Source organism: Anneissia japonica, unplaced genomic scaffold, assembly GCF_011630105.1.
Source record: "Anneissia japonica isolate Jap-2015-1 unplaced genomic scaffold, ASM1163010v1 scaffold284824_len513422_cov204, whole genome shotgun sequence".
Lineage (NCBI taxonomy): Eukaryota > Metazoa > Echinodermata > Crinoidea > Comatulida > Comatulidae > Anneissia > Anneissia japonica.
Window position 1 is genome coordinate 393,035 of NW_022732066.1, and position 25,349 is coordinate 418,383.

The 25,349-nt window shown below is 33.3% G+C and overlaps 2 protein-coding genes across 4 annotated transcripts in view; one reads left to right on the forward strand and one right to left on the reverse strand.

The window, feature by feature from the left end:
• The window catches only part of LOC117115557 (coiled-coil domain-containing protein 112-like), a 36,054-nt gene extending 12,132 nt beyond the window's left edge, over positions 1-23,922 (reverse strand). The window contains exons 1-12 of one of the 3 annotated variants that reach the window (XM_033259404.1): positions 23,877-23,922; positions 21,332-21,432; positions 19,987-20,108; positions 18,347-18,436; positions 18,049-18,124; positions 16,384-16,579; positions 15,155-15,241; positions 14,143-14,292; positions 13,713-13,844; positions 12,746-12,841; positions 11,259-11,504; positions 5,221-5,339 (exon numbers count right to left, since the gene is read on the reverse strand). In XM_033259404.1, coding sequence (XP_033115295.1) covers positions 5,221-5,339; positions 11,259-11,504; positions 12,746-12,841; positions 13,713-13,844; positions 14,143-14,292; positions 15,155-15,241; positions 16,384-16,579; positions 18,049-18,124; positions 18,347-18,436; positions 19,987-20,108; positions 21,332-21,432; positions 23,877-23,894 — 1,433 coding nt within the window. In that variant the 5' untranslated portion in view covers positions 23,895-23,922. Of the gene's footprint in view, positions 1-5,220; positions 5,340-11,258; positions 11,505-12,745; positions 12,842-13,712; positions 13,845-14,142; positions 14,293-15,154; positions 15,242-16,383; positions 16,580-18,048; positions 18,125-18,346; positions 18,437-19,986; positions 20,109-21,331; positions 21,433-23,452; positions 23,474-23,587; positions 23,620-23,876 lie in introns of those variants that run through there. The other 2 variants (XM_033259405.1, XM_033259406.1) reach the window with 2 other exon arrangements.
• Positions 23,923-24,101: 179 nt separating this feature from the next.
• LOC117115559 (sperm-associated antigen 8-like) overlaps positions 24,102-25,349 on the forward strand; it is a 5,821-nt gene continuing 4,573 nt past the window's right edge. Inside the window, exons 1-2 of the mRNA XM_033259409.1 lie at positions 24,102-24,285; positions 25,079-25,262. Coding sequence (XP_033115300.1) covers positions 24,211-24,285; positions 25,079-25,262 — 259 coding nt within the window. The 5' untranslated portion in view covers positions 24,102-24,210. The remainder of the gene's footprint in view (positions 24,286-25,078; positions 25,263-25,349) is intronic.

The window sequence follows — 25,349 nt, forward strand, 5'->3', positions numbered from 1 at the left end:
AGATGGATTTGTGTGCTATATAAAACTACACTATTATTATTATTACCTTAAAATCCGCCTGTCAATAAATAAGGAATAAAATAAATGGTTATCCATCATAGTAGGCCTATTAATTAATATCATACACAGCATGTTGAAATCGATTAAAATAATGTATACAGTACATTATAGGCCTAAAAAAGTGATCCAGAAATCGTAGGCTTACTGAACAATATATTATGGCGGAAGTAAATTTTTGTCTGTCTCTAAGCATTTCCCCAGAAAGCACACAGGTGTACATATGTGGTCAAACCTCCATAAAATGATGGGTTGTATTTGGACTGACCCCTTCTAATAAATCAGCCAAAGAGTGTGTTTGTGGGATTTTGTTCTATTTGTTTTTTTTTTTTGATAATTATAGAAAAAGTTACCATTAGTTAGAATTAAAAGGACCCACCCCCTCCACCCCGAGCTCACGAACATTAGGCAACTGGGTCCTGTTTATTTTTTTTTTATACAGTATGCCATAATTAGATTTACAGGACAATATATGAAAAACTACACAGTTTCTGATATGTGGCATGTCGTGCCGAAATGGTTAAGTTGTCGCACAGGCCAGTATTGAGTAAGTGAGCTTTAAAATATCGGAGCTCAAAAAATTGCCAAAAAATCCAAATGTGTTTTTCACTACAAATCAACATCTTAATGTCTTGTTAATCATGTCCCAAAGTATTAGTTCTGAAAGTGGTCAACAAATCGTTTATTTTATGTTATTTTGATGGTTAATTCTATTAAACAATGTATGCACAAATAACTTTGAAAGGCAATTACTCAAAATCATCTAAGAGTGCTGTACTTTCATTTTCAAATAACTTAGGCTTGAAATGTCCAATTTCAATGAATGACCCCTCATTTTAAAGATCACATACTCGGGTATCTGAAAACACCAATAACTTGAATTTCATTTTTGCTACAACTTAGCCATTTTGCCACAACATGCCTCATATGTACAGTATATACCAGAAAACATAACTCGTCATTGGCAGAGCTTTTACATGATACCAAACACGACAACTTTTTTTGTGTCATGTGACTTTATATATTGGTCTATATCGCTGTAAATATGTAGGCCTATTATGTTGTTTAGGTGTATGACAATAAATGATCAGTGTATAATTCCCTTTCCATTGACACCAATCATGACCATGTTTTATGTGGTGCGTCAGCCATCTTGAAATTCAAAATGGCGGCCGATGACGTTGGGACAAAAATGGCACCTAACTTGTTTGAATTCAGCGCAGTAAAAATGATAAAATTAGTCAATAAAATCTATTTTTGCACAAAAATCTATCTGGATTACATAGAAAACTGTACTAGTAGCTTATACTAGTTCCTATTTTATGTACATTTTAAGTATATTTTGCGATTATTTTAAAACAAATAAACACCTATTTTTTAATTATGTTCTGGCTTGAGTGACAGTAGTTTTTATATGTCTAGTTTGTTGCCTGTCTAGAAATTATGAGTCTAGACACCAAAATCATAATATCTGTAGCTTATTTAGTTCCAATTTTATGCACATTTTAGATAAATTTGGCAGCCATTTGGAAAAATGGCCACCATTTGTATACAAGGCATAAAATCAAGTGTCAACAGGGCTTAGGGTGAGCAGAAGGGATTAATTGGGATAGCTGGCTACTATGTGGATTGCTTCTAACATTCTACTGAGCCCTCTAACTCATTTTTTCCTGATTTTTTTTCTAGTCTATGGCCACAATGTTCCTTTAGAGCTGATTAAATTTTGAAGGTTCAAAGGTCAAGGTCACAATCAACAAAAACTATTTTTTTTTAAATTTGTCTACAGCCCATATTTCACAATTTTCCATGACCAAAGACCTTGTTACCTTCACCAACTAAGTTGTCAGGAAGTTATGTTTTTGCCTCATGTTTATTTATTTGTCTGTCGGCATATTTGTTGTGAACAGCCTACAGCCCATTGTTTTTATCAGAAATTCGTCAACCTTGGCCACAATGTTCCTTTACTTAAGATCTAAAGCTGATTAAATTTTGAAGGTTCAGGGTCAAAGGTCAAAATAGACAAAAAATTATTTTATTTTATTTATTTGTCTACAGCCCATAGTTTTAAATAAAAATTTGTCAAACTTGGTCACAATGTTACATGACAAAAAGATGTGTTTTGTGATGTACAGCATATTGATCTGTTGATACTTAAGTGAATGAGGTTTTTGAATTAAGTTGAAATTATTATTATCTTTAGAGGATCATTTGATCAAACAAATCCAACAGTCTAGTAAGTTGAAACCTGAAACTGACAGCTACGAAGACCACACGTCGATTATAATATGTTAATATAATTTACTAAACATCAAATCTTACAGGTGACAATGCATATTGTCATCTTTGACATGATGTTTTGATCAATATTCTCAACGAATGCAAAAAATCAGTTTATTAATATGTCGTTGGCTTTTCATAAAGGGCCAAACAATTGGATCGTTATTTTAGAGGCCTACGTCCTATCATGGCCACATTCTGCCTGTCATACTTTAAATAGCTTTGGGTAAAATGTACAAACAAATTGTGCTTGATATGACCTGAGACAACTGTCTCATGTATAACCAAGGTATACTAGGCCCAGTGCTGTGTTAGTGTGTGTCACCTATGCACAGAAAACATGCAAAAAATTGAACTCAAACACTCGTAATACACAAATTTAGTTTTAAAAAAATGATGACGACAAAATTTAGAATCATTTAGCAATAATTTTATATAAGTTAACCCACATTAAATTATATATACAGTAGACCAAGTTCCGATGAGTTTTTTAAAAGTATATCTTATTGGATTACTGTGTAAAAGACACTGCTTGAGTAGTGCTTAGATAATACAGGTTTCCCTGCAATTAAAGAACACCATCAGTTAAGACCACTCAGTTTTCAGTGGTCTCAAATTCACAAATGTTTTTTAACGTTATTAGATCAAAACTACTGAAGCTCATGGCAACCCCAGTTCCAAAAGTGGTCTTAATACACTTTTTTTTTTATAAGAACACATTTTATAATAACACTGAGGCTGAAATTGCTTAAAAATTAAGAACAAAATAAGAACAAATTAAGGCTGAGATAAAATGTCAAATGAGGTTTTTACGTTAAAAAAATAAATAAAAAACCAAAAAATCTTATCTGTATCTCATTTGCAGTAGGTGTGACTATGTAGGCCTAATTTTTTTCTTTTTTTATTTATTTCAAAATATCTACAAATCACATTCAAAACCGAATTGCTTGGGATTTACATAGAGCATAATTACAAAAAAGACAATCATATAAAAAGACAATCATACAAAAGGACAAATTCAGAGATTAACAAAATATTAATAAAGAATAAAAATGAGGGAGATAAATATCATACAAATTTTGAAAAAGAAAGAGGTATATAAAAAATATTACAATTATTAAAAAACTACAAATTTCAAAAACAGTAGAACCAGTATAAAAAATTGCACATAGATTAAAGGAGATGATAAAAATAAAAACATTATTCAGCAGCAAAATCGTACACTGGTGAATAGAACTACTCACAGAAGGTCTGTATTTCTAATTTAGTACTGTGTGTATGTAGTATTCCGCAAATTATTTAAAACTCTAGTAAGATATGGAATTGCACTATTGCGATAACGATTAACTTTAGCACGGGCTCAATAAATTTATTATGTTTTCTAAAGGCCAACTCAGACAGCGTCATACGACACAGTTCAACGTGATTTGTTGTCGCATCGGGTCTTTGTGAGTTAAACGCAGACGCGATGGTGTGCGTCGGGGGCAGTCGTGTCGTAGAATATTAAACATGTTTAATATTTTTATCATGACTGCTCAAGACTCTCACCGACGATGAATCACGTCGGGCTGCATCGTTCGACGCTGTCTGAGTTGGCCTTAAGAGACATTCCGTAAGTGGAGTTGTTCACCATAAACCACCAAGAGAAGTGGTTCTTACTTAAACACTCAATTGCAAGTTTAGAACATAACATATAATACCCTCCATAATGCAGTACAGTAATATACTGCTGTACGTACAGCAATAATTTCCTATGTTTGAAAAGTGTATAAAAATAACAGAACACAAAAGAACATTTTGAGCCTGAAACGGGCAAAAAAATAAGAACAGTGAATCTGGGCAAAATTTTACTGGTTCTTATAAAAAAAAAAGTATATTGTTACAGTATATAGTAGTAATACATATTTCCTCAATTTTGTTTTCAACCAACCATGCTGATAATGTATGAAGGCCATCTTTATCATTAATTTATCATTAGTGTATCATAGAGCAAAGTCTTTGCACTATGGTTTTATTCATAATGTAATGTTAGCACTTGTGTTACTATGTGTTTACACTTCCCTTGAGTATTGTAATTAATACAATCCAGCATGTTTAGCAAAATCTGAAGATCTAAGTTGATGTTTAACACCAAAATTGCACTTAATTTAATTCTTATCAAAATTAATAAAGTTTTAGAACATTCGTGTTCTTTATAATTTCAGCTTTCAACTCAAGAGGCCCTCAGCATATTGTTTCCTCTTGGACAGTTTTGTCAAATTTTTAATAAATAAATAAATAAATTTTCTTTTAATTAAATCAAACATAAGGTCAGAAATATAAAATAAAATTCAAAAATAAGGAAAAAATCCTGATAATAATCAAGAGTAGGGGATTGTCTCCCAGTACACTGCTCAATTCACAACCAGAAGGACCCCACTGGAAACAAATCTTTAGACTTAGTGGGTTATCATTGGTATGTTTTACACCAAAAATACTCCTATTTATGCAACCAAAAAAAAATTAAATTTTATTTAGAAGTTCAGAAAATGTGGTATGCAAAAAATTTTTCTTGATTTATTGAAAATTTCAGTTTTCCTAGGTTTGATAATTCGATCCATATATACCTGAGATTAATCCAGCATTTTCATGTTGCATGAAAAAAATAATAACAAAAAAAGGGAATGTGATAACTTCCACAGCTCTTTGGAATTTTATGACAAGATTTTCATCTTATGACAAGAATGTTTATGAACAAAATTTCTATTTTTTTGGACGATAAATAATCTTGAATCAACGTATATGAGTGTCTGTGTTTAGACTACTTCTGTTATCACTTTATTATGGGAAAAGGAACTAAAATTATCCTGACTTTATTTCAAGATTTCAACACAAATTTTTACTAACCTGTGGGGTATGTGTAGAACACGTGAGTTGCCTGTAGGACGAGGTTCCTTGGTTCGTTCTTCCCATCCCTTTGTCATGCGGTACAGGCGTGTAGGGTCCCTATCGACATTAACTGCAACCTGCGAACATCACAATTCATTGTAAGGTAGCTGATATCACAAAGTGCAAAAATGTCAATACTGTATGCTGAGCTTACAACAATGATACAAATACTACATGCAGTACTGAATTCTACTTTTGTCATTGTTGGACGATAGCGACTACCTCCCGATGCAGAGTGAAAGGGTAGTCCCAATCATCCAACAACAAGAAAAGTAGAAATCACAGCTTTACTGAAATAAAACCATGTTGTATTTGAGGCATGTTGTGGCAAAATGGCTAAGTTGTAGCAAAAATTGAAATTCAAGTTATTGGTATTTTCAGATACCTGAGTATGTGATCTTTAAAATGAGAGGTCATTCATTCAAATTGAACATTTCAAGCCTAAGTTATTGGAAAGTGAAAGTACAGTACTCATAGTCAAGATAAACAGGATTTTGAGTAATTGCCTTTCAAAGTTATTTGTGCATACACTGTTTAATAGAACGAACTATGAAAAATAACGTTAAATAAACAATTTGTTAAACCGCTTTCAGAACTAATACTTTGGGATATGATTAATGAGACATTAAACTGTTGATATAGAGTGAAAAACAAATTTGGGTTTTTTAGCAATTTTTTGAGCTCCCATATTTTATAGCTCATTTAGTCAATACTGGACTGTGCGACAACTTAACCATTTTGCCACAACATGCCTCATTTGTTTGATTGTACCTTATAAATTTTAAACAACAAACTGTCCATCTACATTAGCCATTTTGATCTGTGAGGGTAAAATTACACAGTTTGCATGTGGTTCACATAGGTGGGGAAGCAGATGTTGATTTTTGGTAGTACTTTTTTCCCAAGTTTTGTTATTGGATTCACACTATTCTATTTTCGATCTTTCCATGAACAATTGCCTCACCACAGAATGTTCTAGGCTGGTTGCCACCCAGACATTTCCCCCGGTATTTTTTTAATGTTTGTATAATTATTATAATCCATGTCTTCAATAACGCTATAATATAATGATAATAATAACAATAGAAATAACAATAGTAACAACAACAATAACATTAAAAATTTAATAACTATAAAGAGCAAATGTAATAACCTTGTTTATTCTGTATGGATAATAATTTAATGATAATAGTAACAATAAGAATAATAAAAAATTTAATAAAACTATAAAGAGCAAATGTAATAACCTTTTTTATTCAGTACGGATAATAATTTAAAGACAATGTCAGGGGGAGGGGAATGTAGTGGGAAGTGTTCAGGGAGGGGGAAATTGTCTGGGGAGCAACCAGCCTGCTTCCATTATAAACACTGATGCATATGACCCTGTGACCACAGGTGATGGCACAATGTTTTGCTCAAGGACTTCTACTGACTGAGTTAGGTCAACTCAGGTCAATCACCACAAGCTAGGTTCATATGGGATTATAGCCAGATGAAGTAGCTGATCTACTTGCCAAGTTAATTGGATTAAATCCGCTAATCGCGTTCGACGTTAAGGTTTAGAGCGAGATATTTTGACTACCAGAAATTCGAAAAACACATCATTAGACTGGAAGTACAATCGCATGGTGGGTAATTACTGTTGATTTTCGCGCGACTAGTTTATGCTAGATCGAGACTATAGGCGTAAGCTAGGCCTAGGTCTCGGCGGTTGATTATACTGGCCGAGGAGTCCAGCTGGAGGGTTTACACTGGGTTTTCCCCCAAGTATTTCGTTTAGTGCGTGGTAGTGTGGGCAAGCCGATTTCGGGTCATCCCTTATTACATTGGCCGACCCCTTGCCCGTCCCACGAATAAAAACGTCTCTCATAGCCTTGTGGTTTGCTCTTAGATTTTTCAACTTTGTCACAACAATTGCCGATGTTATGCTATTGTGGCCTAAGTCCCGCATTCTCTCTGCTATCCTTTCGTGGACACCAGCCTTCTGACGATACAATTTATCTTCAACTTTTTCGGCGATTTCTGGCTCCCTCCAGATGTCTATTAAATATTCCTGCGCATACGTCAAGAAATGGCGTTTATTTAATGACTTTTCGGCCATCATTTGCAAAATAAGACTTGTTGAAATTAAAGTACACAGATCAGGGAGACTGCGTCAATTCTGAATGGTGTTTATGACAGTAACTAAAAAATGCACTAACCAGCAAGCATGGAAGGTCACTTTGCTTAAATTTGATTGGTGTATTCGTGACCTGTGGCCACCCGCTGTTTAATTGTTTACTGGCTTTAGGCTGGATTAAGAAGTTAGTCGACATAAATTTACTCGACGGGCTTAGTCGAGTTGTGGCCTTCATCTCGCATTACTTGAGCGGTCATACTCAAACTTATGGCGAGATCATCTAGCTCATCCACTAAAATTATCTCGCCATAGTTGGATATGAACGGGGCTACAAGCCAGACTGGTGGATCTCAAGTCAACCCAGCTGAGCTGTAACCATAGCCTGGTAATATTTATTATTAATGACACTCAGACATTGATTTTGTATTATGCAAGTCTCTTTTTGTCAAACTGATCACATGTTCGAATATCATGAAATGAATGAAGAGCCTTGCCTTTATAAAAATTAAATTGATTCTTTGTTTATATTCAGGTTTATGTGTCTATATTTTAGGCCAAATTAAAAAACATTACTAGTTTCTAATCCCTTTTCGCATCCATTTTCCCTGCCTCACCAAGTTTTTTTTTTTTTTTTTTTTTTAATTTCCTTTATTTTACTAAATGTAAGCAAATCTGGCTAGTACTTCTGTTATTTGCTTTCAGTGTGTCTACTTGGTAAAAGTGAGAAAGTAGTAGCTATATTTTTTTCTTGTTCATGTGATCCACTAGATCAGTGCTTCACAACTGAAAGTACTGTTGTCATGTTAAATGCAGAGTAAATATTAAGTAAATAATACAGGTAGTCAAGTAGCTGTAAACAATGCCCAATGTGACAGACATAACTGTGCCTATTTTATTGAAAATCTGGCTTCCTTGAGCTCATAGTAATGAACAATTTAGCAACAATGATAAACAATAATACCTAATATTATCTTAATAATAATAGCTATAAATATATAATGAATATAATAATAACTATACTATATATAACAAATTGTAAAAATAGTACTTTCTATCAACAAAAAATATCAATAAATTTATATATATTATTACAATTATTATTATTAATAATTATAGATATTATTACTATATTACCATTATTTATTAATATTATTATTATTATTATTATATAGAAATAATCTTAATTTTTGGAAAGCAGTACTTAAAACCACTGTTGAATTGTGGTATATATGATATTAAATATAATATTGAATATACTATGTATAAAAATATAAGTACATTAATGACATAAAACAGTACTTTCTATCAACAAGAGAAATTATATCTATAAATTTATATTATTATTTCCATTATTATTATTATAATATTTATTATTACAGTAATTGGAAGATTGGGGGTTTGAGACTGATGCTCGTTGGACTGCTTGTGTCCTTGGGGAAGACATTTTATCTGCATTTGCCTCTCTTTACACTGAAATTAGTAGTGCTGATTACACGCATAACTAGCAATACTCCCCAGGGAGTGGAGGAGGTTGCGTGTTGTGTATGATTGATTCTGTATCCAGCGACCAGGGAAAAAGAGCCTTGAGCAGATTTCTGGATATGTGTGCTATATAAATCCAGTAAAATAAAAAAAAATTTTTATAAATAAAATAATTATTTCTATTGTTTTATATATATATTAATTTTTTGGAAGTCAGTGCTCAACACCAAAAGTGATATAGCTAGTACGATAAGATATTAAAGGAAATAACAATAAGACATATTTTACTTGCATGATTGTTATGCAATGGTTGTGAAATCATCAAGCGATGCGTACAAATGAGAAAGGGGTGGTGTAGGAAGTCTGTAATGGAATGGAAGCAGTTAAAGTAATATTAATAGTAATAAATACGATTTATATAGCACACATATCCACTTCAGAAATTGCTTAACTCAAGGCTATGCAAATGTTTGGTCAGTAGTCTCTTTTTTGTTGACGGCAGGCAGAAATTAACTTAATTACACACTTTTTTTATTCAGCGCAATGCGATACTTTTTTACAGCATATATGTTACACTTACTGTAGTGATGATACTTTTTTTAAGCATATATGTTATAACACAAAGTGATGGTAAACAGGAGTGCTTGTTTGACTGTGTAATTGGTACATTTAAAACATCATCTAGAAAGCAGAACGACAACAAATAGTACATTTGTCTAAATCAAGAAAACGTTCAAGTACGGATTCATTGCACATAAACACTCTTTCAACCACGGGAAATATTAGAATTGCAAAGTACATTTGGGAATTATTATACTATTGAGTAAGGCCCTATACAAAATATTATTAGTTTATCACCCTATCTGGGCAGGAAAAGTGATGAGAGAGGGAGGCTTTTTTTAAAATTTTTTTATTTTGCTAAAGCCAAATATTACCCTTGTTGGGTTGTTTGTTGGTGCATTAATTCAAAGTAAAACATGATTTAGATAATGCAAACAATATCTACTAACTATTTAATAAAATAAATGAAAAAAATAAATAAATAAAATTTTAAAAAAAAAATTTTTTTTTTTTTCAAAACAATTTTTTTTTTCCAGTACCATAGAAGACATGCGGGGGTGATAAACTAATAATTTTTTTTATTGGGCCTTAAACAAGTCAAACACGTGCTAAAGAGGACTGTTTATTTATCTATATTATTTTCCTTATTATTATTAGTTTTTTATGAGGGAAACTTACAATTATTTACAATATTTGATAACATTTCATTAATGTTAAAACAGTACAGGGCCAGGGGTGGCGCCAGGACCTGCCTGACGGGAGGCTAAAGGCCCCGACGGGGGGGCTAGTGGAGCGAATCAAGTCTCACTTGGCTGGGGGCCAGGGGGGCCGCCTAGGACCCCCGGTGGGGGTCCAGGGGGTTTCGCCCCATGGAAGCTACGGATATTTGATGAATTATGGCGAATTTTTATTACTTATTTGATAGGCATCGAGTTGCTATAATATGACTTCATGTAGGCTATGCTTTCTAATGTTGACACCAGCTTCCAAAACCAAAACATTTTGAATAAAGCAAGAAACAAAGAGTATGCAATGTAACCCTCTAATTTATTTTCAAATCCTCATTCTTGAAAGTGAAATTCTATATTTTGGAAATTTTGCATGAAATCTGTCAACCACGTTGTCATGGTCGAGGTTGCTTCACCTATCACGATGTATTCCAACCATCATGAGGCTATTTAAATGAGCATTTGTCATAACAGAACGCAAATTATTTTTAATTAGTCTCATTGAATTATTATTATTATTATTATTATTATTATTATTATTATTATTATTATTGTTATTATTATTATTATTATTGTTATTGTGGTTGTTGTTGTGATGAAAAGTTAACACAAACGATATGGTGGCTAAACGAATATTACTTGTAAATATTTTTTTTTATTTGTTTGTTCCCCGACAAAATTTATCGTCTTCCCTGACGGGGGGCTATGCTTCCCCGACAGGTGGGTGGCTATAGCCCCCAGCCCCCCTTCTGGCGCCACCCCTGTACAGGGCTAGAAATAAATTTACAGCACCCAATGTTTCATGTGCTAAGCACCTTTTCTAAAAGTTGAATAACCAGAAAAGATGTTATACTGGTCGCCGGAATGTGTTTAATCACTCATGAATGGATGTAAGTAATGTTATGCTTGAATGAATACACTTGAATGCGCTTGAAACATTTTCAATGTTATATTTTCATTATTTGTTATTATTTATTAACATCATTAATAATCATTTTCATGCCAGAAACCCCACCATTGCCATCACTATTGTTTTCATTGCATCATCATCTCCCATCTTATTCATAAATTATTATCATTACTAAAATCAATAAAATATAACTCACTGTTTCCTTTAACCTATGTAACCTCTGTTCCTTTTCTTGAGCCGCAAGCTTCTTTTGTTTTTCCTTGATAATTTTCTTGTTCAAGTTTTTTTGGTCACGTTCTTGAAATCGGAGGATCTCTTGCTGAGCATATAGTCTGCGTTCAGCTTCTTTTTTCTCCTTTTCTATTTCTCCTTCTAGAATCCTTTGTTCCTCTATTACTTGCTTTTGTTGGATATATGATTCCACCTTTGTTTTTACTTGGATCTAAAAATCATTTATAAATAATAAAGTATCTATATACAATATTATTTACAATAAAACTTCAATAAAAGATATTAATAAAATATTGGAATAAAAGCGCATCTGTGTTTGTGTTTAAAAAATAATCTTTTGTGCTGAGATAAACTTGAATTTATATATGGTAAAATCGGGGGAAAACATTTGGAAATTTGAATCCAATGTGAAACAGATTCAACCAATTTGTTAGTATAGTACTCAATGATATAAGCTTTTTATTACAAATATCCCTAAGTTTGCATGGAAAGAATATAGGACATTATAATTTTAGTGAGTCTATTGATTGGTGACTCAAATATTTTCTCATTCATGTTTTCAAAAATGATAATAAAATACTCTAATGAGCAATTCAAATATACAAAATACTATCGATTTTTAAGCTCAGTACTGATGGAGTACATAATAATATTATTATGAGTCTCCCTCTCTCTTTAGCTGATACGTAATATTTAATTTTGACCCTGCATCCATTGCCAGTTAAAATGTAGAAAACTTGACCTCTCCATTAATGACAGTGGTGAAATATAGCCTTCTGAATACATGATGTTAGTATAATCTATATTTAATATCTTTTTGTATACTACAGTTTTAAAATATCACAACCTTGTGAAAGAACACCTCTTTTAGCTGAACAAGTTTTAAAGGTATATTTTAAGTATATTTTGGTGAATAAATAAAGCTTTAAATTGATAGAGCTACTGTTTTTTGGAAGTGACAAAGAGAATTACGTTAATGAAGATAATATCTATCTTGTGGCTCTCATATTCATTAGTTCAAATTAAACAGAAAATTTAATCCATTAAACTATTCACATGGAAAATTGAATTCCCATCCAATTCTGTTAGTTTGAAAACACCTATTGACATTGTTCCATTTCAATACATTTGTATATTTGACAGATGCATAGTTAAAATAAAGGCAGAATATTAACATTATTATGGTCAGGGAAAGTTAAGTCATTGTGAGACTGCAGTCCCCTTAATAAGTAACATTAAAAATACAATTAGGTCGAGTTTGCTCGTTACTTCCATTTCAGTCTATCTGACATGACATTACTATCGTTAGTTTACTTAAAGTATCCAATAAATAATGTAAATATTATATATTCATTTTGATGTTCAAAAGTCCAAGTTTCATGAAGAATTATATACTATAAAACTTATACACACAATACAAAGGGAGCGGCATCAATAAAACATATAACAAACCTGTCTCATCCTTTCTCTCTCCCTTTCCTTTTCTCTTTTAAATTCTTCTTCATGTTTTTTCTCTTCTTCCATTGCTTTCTCCAATTCTTTTTGAACCTGTATTATAATAATAACATTAACACTCCCGCCAGGGATTTGAAAAAATAGTATCAGCCACCGCCAGAATTTTTAGCAAATTTTAACACTTTTCCGAAGCTCGTTGAGTGTGCGTATGTGGACAGATCGACATGTAGTGAATACTACAAAAACTACAAATATTTTAGCTTTACAATGGTACCGAACACTTTATTCTAATCATAATCTGTGACCCATAACAGTAAAATGAAAATGACTCACTTTTGGAGATTTACGCAGTTTTGCACACGAAGCTAATATTATAATCGCGATTTCGTGAATGTAAATCACTGCAGCTCTACACTAATGAAAACAAACAAATAATGAAATACTTATGGTCCAGACCGAATATAGTGTTCAAATTGTTAGTACATGTTGGTAATTACCCCATCTATCAGATTCCGTAAAAAAACCTGAAACACAGAGATTTCCATGTTTGGCCGTCAAGCGTTGCGTTACTAAACACAGAGATCTCCGTGTTTGGTGGGCAGAGTGTTAATAATAAATCTTACAATGACAATGAAAATGAGCTGTGGTATTAATAATCCATGTCCAGTCTAAATTGTTTGTAAGGCAAACAACATAAATTTTATATTTACATAATACCACTTTAATATATATTCATAATAATAGTTATAATAATCATAATTCTTCACTGTCCATTCATATAAAACAGAAATGTAATTTGAACTGGTATACTGAACATTTATAATATTAACATAATTACTACACTAAATTATTTGCAGCCATTATACAATATAAATTATATATATTTGATATTTATATAGTAACAGTTTAATAGATGTTTATTTCAATATGTAAATATGTAGATATTATGGGACTGTTTGATTACCTTCCAGGCATTCAATCTGCTTTGCCTTTCTTTACGTTCTTCTTCCAGTTTTTTCATTTTTGATTGTTGTTTCTTCACATTCTCTTCACTTTCCTCAGGTTCAACAACTGATAACAAATCATCTCGTTTAACCTACAGACAGAATACAATAGCACTCACTATGTAATAAATAATCTAAGTGAACAATATGTTAATATATAAAGTATATTGGATTAATATGAGACTTAAAAGTGTATACATGATGATATATAAAGTATACAGTACTGGAATAATAAGAATCTTGTTATTTTTAAAGTTTTTCTTTCAGTAATTTGGAATATCCTGTGATTTACAGGGAACACCTCAAACTTTAGTAAAAGAGCAGAGATAATTGATATCATTATAATTTGTTATCATCATTATGATTAAGATATTCATTATTATTGTTTACCTCTTTGTGTAATCTCCACTTCTCTATTGCTTCTTTCTTCTTGTCCAAGAATGTGATATATTGTTGGTACCAGCCTTCATGTTGTGTAATATCTGACACAGAGCGTATTGGTAATTCATTTACAGCTGCATCAATGAATGTTGATTTTCCCTATATTAAATAATCACAAAATTTGAAAAAAATTGTTGACGATAATAATGGTCATTCTTTCAGACAGAAATCTCCTCCATATGTCAGAAGTTTCCATACCAGTAAGCCTTGGAAACTTATCATTTCAAGTAATATTAAAAGTTCCTCAGGAGTTCAAACCTAATGCGCTTAAATATTTTCAGTTGCATGATTCAGTACATTCTATAAGCACCAGACAATCACAAGATAAAGAATTTTTAATAATAATAATAATAAAGTTCTTAACCGTTCTGAATCGACAGAACAAGTGGTTGTCATTGACTACCATACTATTTGACAAGCTTCAACTGTGCAAAACAAAAGGAGAACCCATACTTTATTTCTTTTCTTTCCTTTTCATTTCTTATGCTTTTTCATATATATCTCATTTTATCTTATCTTATCATTTCTTTCGTATCCTGATTCTTTCTTTCTTGTCCTTTTCTTTCTTTTTACCATTTCTTAGGTTGCTTTCAATAACCTTTCTTTTTCTTTCTTATAATTCGTTCTTTTCATTCCTTTTTCTTTCTTATAATTCGTTCTTTTCATTCCTTTTTCTTTCTCATATTTACTATTCTTTTCTTTTCTTTCATTTTCTTTCTTTTGGTTTTAATTCTTTCTTTCTATTTTTTCTCACACCTTTTGTTCTTGAATATCCTTTCCTTTTCTTTATTATGTTTCATTCTTTTCTTTCCTTTTTCTTTCTTATATTTTAAAAGGAAAAAAAGAATGAAGGTATACGTTCTGTAAAATGATTAATTAAACGGCTTCTACACTAAACCTATTAACTTCAAACTACAAAGTAAGATCTTTGTTCACAAACATAAAATTAATTATCTTCTACCTTATATCTTCCACGAATTTTCAAAAATGTCTGATGATCGTATTCGTCCCATTCCCCTCGATGGCCACCATTTTGTTGAAGGAATCGCTGTCAAATTTACAGAATTTCATACTATTACTGACCATTTCATTGATTATGATGGCACAACATCATCAGTAGTAGCAGGGATGCTGTATTTAAACATTTAATAAACATTATGAGTATGCCATTCACTTTACGAGAAGTACCGTACTCGCGCGAATAAGCGGCCGGGCGCTTAAAATATTTTTTGCACTTTTTGAGGGGCGTTTATGCAAATGGGGCGTTTATCAAAACAGAGTGGAAATTGAGGGGGGCGTTTACGGAAAATTGATGAAAATTGAGGGGTTGTTATGAAAACTTATTAAATTTACATTTTGAATGAAAAATGATTATATAAGGACATCAAGAAACCGCAAATTACGAATGAATGTGCGGCGGAGAAGATAATCGTCCAGAGAGCATGGCTTGTCATGACAAGAATGTTGTGAGTACAGTATTTCACAACAACAGAATAGCAGATGAAATTAGTGGTGGTGCTTAGCTTGTTGGCCATCGGCCTATTGAGAGCAGGATGGCATGATCATTGCCTTGCAGGTTTTGTTGAAAACTCAGATGAGAATGTGTTATGTGCAAATTGTCGGAAAAGTAGTAAGACTAGGCTATAGAAAAATGTAAGAAGATGAAAGTTGGGAATATACTGTCTGTCCAGGAAGCTCTCATCTGTCCAAGATAAATATCCTCATTTTGATATTGACTAAAGGAGAATGTGATTCCACTCCACACCTCAAATCATGCCAACATCCACAGGATTGAATTATTGAGAGGGGTTTATTCAAAGTAGAAGCGGGCGATTATTCAAACGGGGCACTTAAGGGAATTTTCACGTTACGAGGGGCGCTTATTCAAACGGGGCGCTTATTCGCACGAGTACGGTAACTGTTTTGGATTGTCTTTGCCACATTTTTCAATTTGTGTTATGCTAAGGTATGCTGCTTGATATGTCATTTTATATTGTACTACTTTATGTTATTGTGTTACGTAATGTCATGTCCTTATGGTATTTTATGCTATTATTGTAATATCTACCACTATCATTACTTACTTTAACTACTGATAATAATGATAGGAGTATAAAGAAACAAAAATGAAGTGCATTCAAGAACATCCAATTGAATACTTGCAATCAAAACATAAAATAGTGTAACAACCTCAAATGCAATAACATCTGGCGGAAGGTTCTGAGCGGCGTTGCTAGTAGTTGAACTGGATCGGTTTTTAGTTGTAGTACTGACTTTTGTCTTTACAACTGGAGCACTTGCAACTTGAGACCATGACTCAAACCTCTTCTCTAGAGCTGTCAATTCCTGACAACATATCTTTTCATCCCGCATCAGCTCCTCGTAGCTTTAATTCAAAGATGGCTCGGTAATAATATTATGTCACTCACATTCCCATACTCATGGGTAAGCTCGTGGTCTAATGGTTAAGACACCAGGCTAGTTATCTGAAGCTAGTGGGTTCGATTCCCACCCAAATCGCTTGCAAGATTTTTTTCGCAGGTATTTGGGATCTTACTGAGAATTCAGTACAATAACACATCAGGTAAAGGCAAAAAAACATCATCCTTAACTGTACTATTCTCCTGACGCAAACACTATCGGAATGCCCATAGCTCTTTTAATCTTATAATAGTCAATATTGATACAGACATTAAACAGTAATTTGTATTGTTTCATTACGTCAATGCTTGTTGAAAATATTAACATTCTGAGCCCTCTCATCTTGTGATTGGATACGATACATTGAATAGCCATGTATATGTCAAATTCACAATTGCCTATTTATGTGCAGCTATGACATACATATTTGAAAATGGCATTTCCGTTACTTCACATGCCAGGCTCAGGCAAACATCACAGTATGTATGTATTTATAGCTCAATTATTATTAATGGATGTAGCACAGTGTTATCATAATATTTGTAATACATTTGTAACCATCTGTAAACTACTAATGTATCCTAAACAAACTTAGTGTTACTATGAAGGAAACCTTTTTTTAAGTAGTATGCAGTAACCCTAGAAAATGAAAATGTCATTTGGAATCAACAGCACCATGCTTAGTTCAAAGAGAAGATTCATTCTGTGGGGCATTAACTTAGGGTGCGTTCGAGCCATACACGCCTATTAAATTCCGTGTATATGACAGGTAAACGCACAACTTTACACTACAGGGGGTCCCCCATTCGAGCACAAACTTATCTTGTCTAACCGTGTAAAAATTTACCCCGGAAATACTCGTTTGATGTCAGCGAGGCAATAGTATATCCCAACATGCCACGCAATATTTACGTTTCTAACCACGCTTCACGCACTTGTACTTCGCTAAATATTCGATTGTTATTCTGTATTAATTCACATTGTTCGACGAGATTTTGTTTATGATGGTGTTTGTTCCATAACAGCAGGTAATTTTACTGCCGTCCAACATCATCACCACGATGATGCGGGTTTATATTGATGGAATAAATGCTAAGAATGAGGCAAATCTTGCGGCTATGCGACACATGAGAAGGCGAAGAAGGGCCCGCCGACAGGCTGTTCTGCAAGCTGCCCTCGCTTACAATCAGCGACCCCCAGACGGTAGAGTCATTAAAACATGATTAATGGTCGCGATAATGGCGATACACGGTTCTATAACCCTAAATTTGGTGGTCAAAATAGGCGAGCGTGTTCCAGATGTTTTTTACATCTTACCCCCGTTTAATTTCAGAACGTTTGAGCTCAGCTAACAGTAGTTGTACAATAACCTACATAAATGTATAGTACAGTAATCAAATTTAGTTTTTGAAAACAAACAATTGTCATGCTTACATTGTTTTTTGATGCTCCTTAAAAGTGTTAATGTGGCTTTCCACATCTTCCATCATAACTTTGAGTTTTTCAACAACTAAGAAAACAAATAAAATCTATTTTTAAATAATTTATTTAGATTATACATGATTTCTGCAGTTACTATAATATATATATTTTCCATTACATAAACCTTTATTATTTTAATTATTAATTATTTATTTATTAATTTCTTCATTAAAGTACTGAAATACTAGTAACAAATTAACCAAATATCTGAAATAAACAATGTGCAATTTAAATTATTTCATATACTTACATTCAGGAGTTGGTTTGACATTTTGTAATTCTTTTTGAAAACGGTCGACCACTCCTCTCATTCGATTCAATTGCTGTTTTAATTTTGTTTCTTAAAGATTAAGGTGAAACAAAAAAGATGTTTTAACTTTCTACTGAACAATTCATTGTCATTAATATTTATAAATGCTGCCTCCTATATATTACTTTCTTACTATTACTTTATGCTACTTGAGAAACAAGTTGTTGTCTTAATATATGAGGCATGTTGTGGCAAAATGGCTAAGTTGTATGAAAAATTGAAATTTAAGTTATTTGGTATTTTCAAATATCTGAGTATGTGATCTTACCAAAGCATTGTAATAATAACATTTATAGATAATCATCAAACCAATCATTTGAACTTAATTAATTTTTCTTCTCTGTTGTTGTTAAGCGCCTCGAGGTTGTGTCAACGTGAGGTGCTATATAAATCCAGAATTATTATTATTATCTTTAAAATGAGGGGTCATTCATTCAAATTGGACATTTCAAGCCTAAGTTATTGATTTTAAGTAATTGCCTTCCAAAATTATTTGTGCATACGTTGTTTAATAGAATTAACTATCTAAATAAAATTAAATAAAAGATTTGTTGACAACTTCCAGAACTAATGCTTTGGGACATGATTAATAAGACATTAAACTGTTGAAATTGGATTTTTAGGCAATTTTTTGAGCTCTAATTTTTTTTATAGCTCATTTACTCAATACTAGCCTGTGCGACAACTATTTCGCCATGACATGCCTCATATAGTGTACAAACAATTATATACTCTGAAATGTCCACTGATTAATCATTCTCAGATAAGAAGGTATTGAATGCACGCCATCGTGTTGGGATTGAATATTTTGACAGTAATTATGTCAGCATCAGGAATTTCATTAGGAAATCCAACTGCTAATTGTGAGACTATTGCTAATTATGTATGCATAAGCGCTTTTCTATTTTTTACTTCACACACCTGATGAAACTGGCATTGACTGCCAGCGAAAGCTTGTGTTAAACAAATAACATCTAAGTTAGTCTCAGAGTGCTGCCTTTTAATTTTCTTTGTATATTGTTTAGACTAAAACAGCTTTATTACCACATTTATCATTAGGAAATTTAAATTTGGTCAATCATAATGTAAAACATAACATCTACAACTGAGAGCAATGTCCAAATGTGAATGCACTGAAGAAACATATGGTGTAAGGGAAAAGGGGTAAAGTGAATACAGTATGAAAAATGAAAAAAATTATGTATATATTATTAAAATTAAAGCAATAGTCAAGGGTAGAAATATAAACAATAACATTCCTAAGTACCTTAAAAATAGATTTTATGGACATACACAAGCTTATGCTAAAAGCTCAACAATGCCAAACAATTATTTTTAGAAAAGATGTTTATTTAGTAGAATCTGGAATGGACTTAATATCAAAACCAGAAATGCAACAAATAGAAAATTCATTAAGAAAAGTCTTAGTTTAAGATCAAATATCATTAAGTGTCGTTAAAGATCAAAATTTTATACTGTTTAAGATATTTTATTAAAATTTGTTTCATAAATTTTATGTATTAATTTCAAAGATAATGTCAGTATTGTATCAACACTATTATAACAATTGAATAAATTACTTTCTGCTTTCCTTTCTGTGTTAAGCTTCATTTCCATTTCCTCTAATGGACAATATTCCTTCCTAAAGTCACTTCTCTTGTTATAAAGGTGGGTGGATTTTTCACGCTCCATTGCAGTAATTCTGTGTTAAAATAATTTATAGATAAAAAAACAAAGTATATTCACACTACTTTAAAATTAATTATATAATATGAAAAAAAAACCATTAAATTCAATGGATAACACTGAAAGGTCCACTGATTAATCTCAGATAATAATAATTCAGGGACTCGGACTGAGGAGCTATACGGCCACTTGGTTTAAACCCCTTGTTGGTAAATTACTGGAGCCACTGCTGACCATTAAAAGAAGAGACAGAAAAAATACAATGTCATTATTTAGTATTCAAAGTATTTTAACCTTTTGTTTAGTTTGTGTCTTTGGTAGTCTAAGATCCAAGGATCAACATCTTTTTACAAGAATTGTTAAGCAAGCATCCAGAATTATTTGTGTTGGGCAAGCTCATCCGGATATTTTGTACAATAACTTAGTTTTAAAGAAAATCAACTCTACATTATCTGATCGTACTCATCCGATTTTAAATAAATTTTTGTAAATATATTACAACGTAAAATTAAAACTAACAGATATGGAAAGTCATTCATTCCTACTGCAATTAGATTTTATAATGTTTTAGTGTAACAATTATTTTTAACCTACAAACTGATTTTTAACTGAGAAATTCTGTTTTTATATTTGTCTATTTTTGTTGTTAACATGTTGTACGGTCAAGGCCAAATGGGTTTCCCCATTGTAGGATAATAAAGTTTTATTGAATTGAATTGAAACAATGATGAACTTTCTACAATAGATTATAAGGCAGTGGTTATTTTTTTTTGGAATCGTGGTGATTGGGTGAGGCAATGAAAGCAATGGAATTATATTCCAGGCTTTGAGGTAATTGTTAGAGGGAGGTGATGTCATACTGGGGCACACTATAAAGTATGTGTTGTGTACTCATAGAGTAGGACAGCACTGAGCTTTTGAAAATGTATAGCCAGAGGGTCTACAGGGTCTGGGTGATGCCCACTGGCAATGGTGTACTATTCAGCAGAACTAGAAAAGTGTTCTGTGAATGAGCTGACTGTTAGATATTCCATTCCTCCAATCAGAACATTTTCTGAAAATGTAAGTGAGGTCATGAAAAAATAACCACTACGAAGAAATGACTCAAAATAAACACTATAAAGAAATAACCAATGACACACCATGTGTCATTTCTTCAGTGGTTATTTTTACATGGAATAATGTCTTAAAAAAATAACCACTATGAAAAAATGACAAAAGTGTGACAGTTTGTCTTACTTTTGCGATAGCTGCTCAAGTTCCCGGAGAACTTCAATTTTGTTGGTCTTACTTGATTTTGATTTGGTTGCCCATGAGCTGCCCTTCTCCGGAGACATTTTCTAAACATGAAAAAAAAAATGTTTTTATATATTTAAGTGTAATGTTCTGTGCTGCGTAAAAGTGGGCTTATAAAAGCTACATTTTGATACAATAAACATAAGACATAAATTACCGAGCCTTGAAGCAAGTAAAGCTTTGAAAATAATAACTGTCATGTTTAGTTTACGTTTATTTTAACTTCAATCAAATTAAGTTTGATTTGAATAAAATCAGGCTTTTTAAAAAAATAATATCGTTAAAGCTTAGGTTCTATAATGAAACAACAGGTTATTGAGATAGAGAATGATACTACCAAACCATAATGAGACAAGGAATAAAAAAAACAGCTGCATACATGCCAACACTCCCATTTCGGCCGGGAAACTCCCGTTTTGGTGTCCTGACTCCCTGCAATTTTTTTTCTCACATTTTTTTCAAATGTTTTTTCCGGATTACAAAGAAAATGGCATAGGCCTATTTATATATTAATTGGTCTTTTTTGCAATAAAATACTATAAAAAAACCAATAATTTTTACGTTATCTTTAAATATTTTGCTCGGCGAGAGCATCGCCTCTCCGTGAGTGGTGCAGTCTGTCTGAAATCTTTTTTTTAAATGAAGGTCAAATTACGACTGGAATACTTGCAAAAAGAATAGTAACATAGCAGGACCAGACCTTACAATAAATAATTAGACATGAAGTTACAGTAAGTTGCTAAAATACCGGCCCAGTCATTATCTGTATTAATTTAAGCCCGCTGAAAAAGCATTTAATGGCAAGTATTGAATCCAGATTTTGTATCTTGTACTGAAAAGGCCAGCAAATGAGAAATTGATCCAAATAGACATAGGCCTAGCCACTCAAGACAATGTGATTCTATCAAACACACAAGTTAAAATCAATAGTTTTATTATTGGAATATACCAGGGCTTGAGGTCACCAGGTCACCTTTTTTAGTGTCGGGCGATAATTGGGAGCTTTTGATTGCACGACGACGGTAGGACGTAGAACGTAATGACGTCACTAAAAGTCATCTGCGCATGCGAGAACGTTAAGGTCACCTCATCGAGTAGATTCTGGAACGCAATTTGGCCAAATCTACGTATGCACAGAACATAGGGCGCCAGTTAGATTGTCACGCATGAGTAATTGCGTTCTGTCGTCGCACAAATCGAAAGCTCCATAATAAATTTCTTTGGTATCGCTCTGAAAAAGCGATCTTTTTTCGTGAAAAAATCTTTTGGTTTTTTAGCGAAAAGATGGTGGTTGCAACAATGTCTTAATGACTTACAAACATCATTGACCTTCGAGATGACCTCTGTATAATTAATTGTACTTACAGTAGTAGTAGACTTGCCACAAGTCTCTAATTTATTGGTTTTTCATAGAGCGACTAGGTATAAAGACTTTCGAAGCGCGCCACCAACGTCTGCTTATATCGAGAAACTTTTTAGGAATTAGAAATCCCAGAAAAAGTATACTATGGAACGCCATGCAAATAAGCAATATGGAAAATCTATTTATTTTTAAGCATTTTCACTGATTAAGACAAAGCTTAGGGACTGGAACCCAGTCTAAGTAGTAGTATACTATAATGTCATAAATATCAAATTATTAAACCAATGTCATCTTGCTGGTTTTATTGATTTTGTATTTTCAGACTTATTTCAGTATAACTTTGGAACAGTCAGTGGGGGGTGCCAGTGAAGGGGCAGCAGGGACTTAAGTCCCCACCGGACAAGTCAAGTCCTCCATCGGACAGATCTCGTCCGGCAGTCGGACTAAAAAAAAATATTAAAATAGGGCCATGCCAAGCCAATACATGTCTGTCACAGTCTGGGACTGTCATTTCTGGCCATCCAGAGGATCCTATTCTTTAAAAAAATCTCATCTGGGAGGAGGAACCTCCTCTCAAACCCTTCCCCCAACTCAGGCCTACGAGCTCAAGTCCGCTCTGTCGGACAGCTCAGCCACACCCCCAAAAAATATATTCTAGAACCGCCACTGCTTTGGAAGGGCCAGTATCATTTTTTACTTACTGACTGGCCCTGCTGACCACACTAGGCCTAGCCTATACACTATACTATGGTTAATTGGAAGTTAATTTTCAGCCCTGATGAAACACTCATAATAAATTAAATAGCTAAGCTTCCAGCAGAGGGCTGGTTACACACCCTGGATCCCCATGCAATGGAAACATAGCGCCTAGGCTCCCTAGGCTAGGACTGTATGGTCTATGCCTAGGCCCCTACTCTGTAGGCCTACCAGGCCGACGATGCGAGGACTCGGCTCGACTCATCACTAAAGTTAGATCATGTAGGCACAGGCCTTAGGCAGCCTATCAGTATCGGTATAAGATATAAATTATTCAAAATATTTATACACCCAACGAATACTGATTACACCAAATAATAAATAAAACTGCTTGCATTTTAAAATAAGAATTGTTTATGTTTACACTACCTTCGCGGCAGCCGTCATTTTGTTTTAGGCCCAGGAAAACCATAACACTATTGTTAAATCATACATTTCTCACATTTTCTAAATTAATAAATAGAAAATAGGCATAAAATTACCAAACATCAATTGATTATATTTTATTTTATAAAAGGATTGCTTTAAGTATATAAAACAATAATTATACAAAAATATTAATATATTTAAGATATGCTATCCATAGCAACCCTGTAGCAACCACACGCAGTCATTAAAAAGGAGGTCATGTTGAGTGAGGGGCGTCACTAGGCCTAAACAAGGAGGGTGCATATGAATTATCTGTTTTCTGTTTCTAACTAAAATGACTACCCTCAACCCTAGTAGGACTTTTAATAATTCTGATGGCAAATGTTTACTAGAAAACTGGGTAGAGGAAGTAAGTTTCTTTCATTGAATAGGCCTAGATAGGGCTTCTTTAGGCTAGCCTAGCTAGGCCTAGGTAGGAGGAGGAGGAGGGCAGGTAGTAGGCCTAGCCTAGGTTAGGGCCAACTCTACTAACTACTACTTTACTAGGCCTAGGCCTAGTAGTGCTAGCTAGGAGCTGGCCCTAGGCCAGATAAGTTAGGCCAGGAGAGGGGAGGATAGGCCCAGCTAGGTAGGGGATTCATTCATTTTAATAAAGTATTTTTTATTCCATAACCTGTTTATAAATAACTTGTGGGATCCCACAATTGTACGGCACGGTAACTGTGATTTGTGGCAGTGTTGACATGTGGCAGTGTTGACATGTGGCCGAGTCGACATGTGGCCGAGTCGACATGTGGCCGAGTCGACATGTGGCCGAGTCGACATGTGGCCGAGTTGACCGTGATCGTGTTTACTGTGGCTGAGTTGACTTGTGGCCAAGTTGACTATTGGCCGAGTTGACTTGTGGCCGAGTTGACCTGCTTCCCTCAGATATACTAAAGAACTTTAAATACTGGATACATGATACTTGCTTGATGATAGTGGGTCGATAAAAGGCTTGTAGCTTACAAGACCCATCTAACGTCTTGACAAATTCGCTTCTTCATATACATGACGGTTGGGGGATCCAGCAAGCGAAAATGTAGTATTAATGGTCATGTCATGATAGAATAGAGATTAAATTATGAATAAACATTACTCTTATATTTACTGCAATTTATCATAAAATATTTGATTGATTGCTATTTTCTTGGATGATGTAGAGACAATGTCAAGATTTAGGCTATGAAACAATAACTGAAGATGAAAGGCAGTCAACTGCAGCTAGTCATCCTTTTAAAGATGGTCACCCTGGGATACTGTCAATGAAACAAAATGAAACAGAAAAATTAACTACCTGCAAAGATTCTTACAGACAACCTCCAAAACCACAAGTTCGTACAAAAGGTAAAGCTTCATCATTTGCATTGATCTGTTGTTATAATGATAATAATAATTACAGTAGAACCTCGATTTTACGTATGGTACGGGACC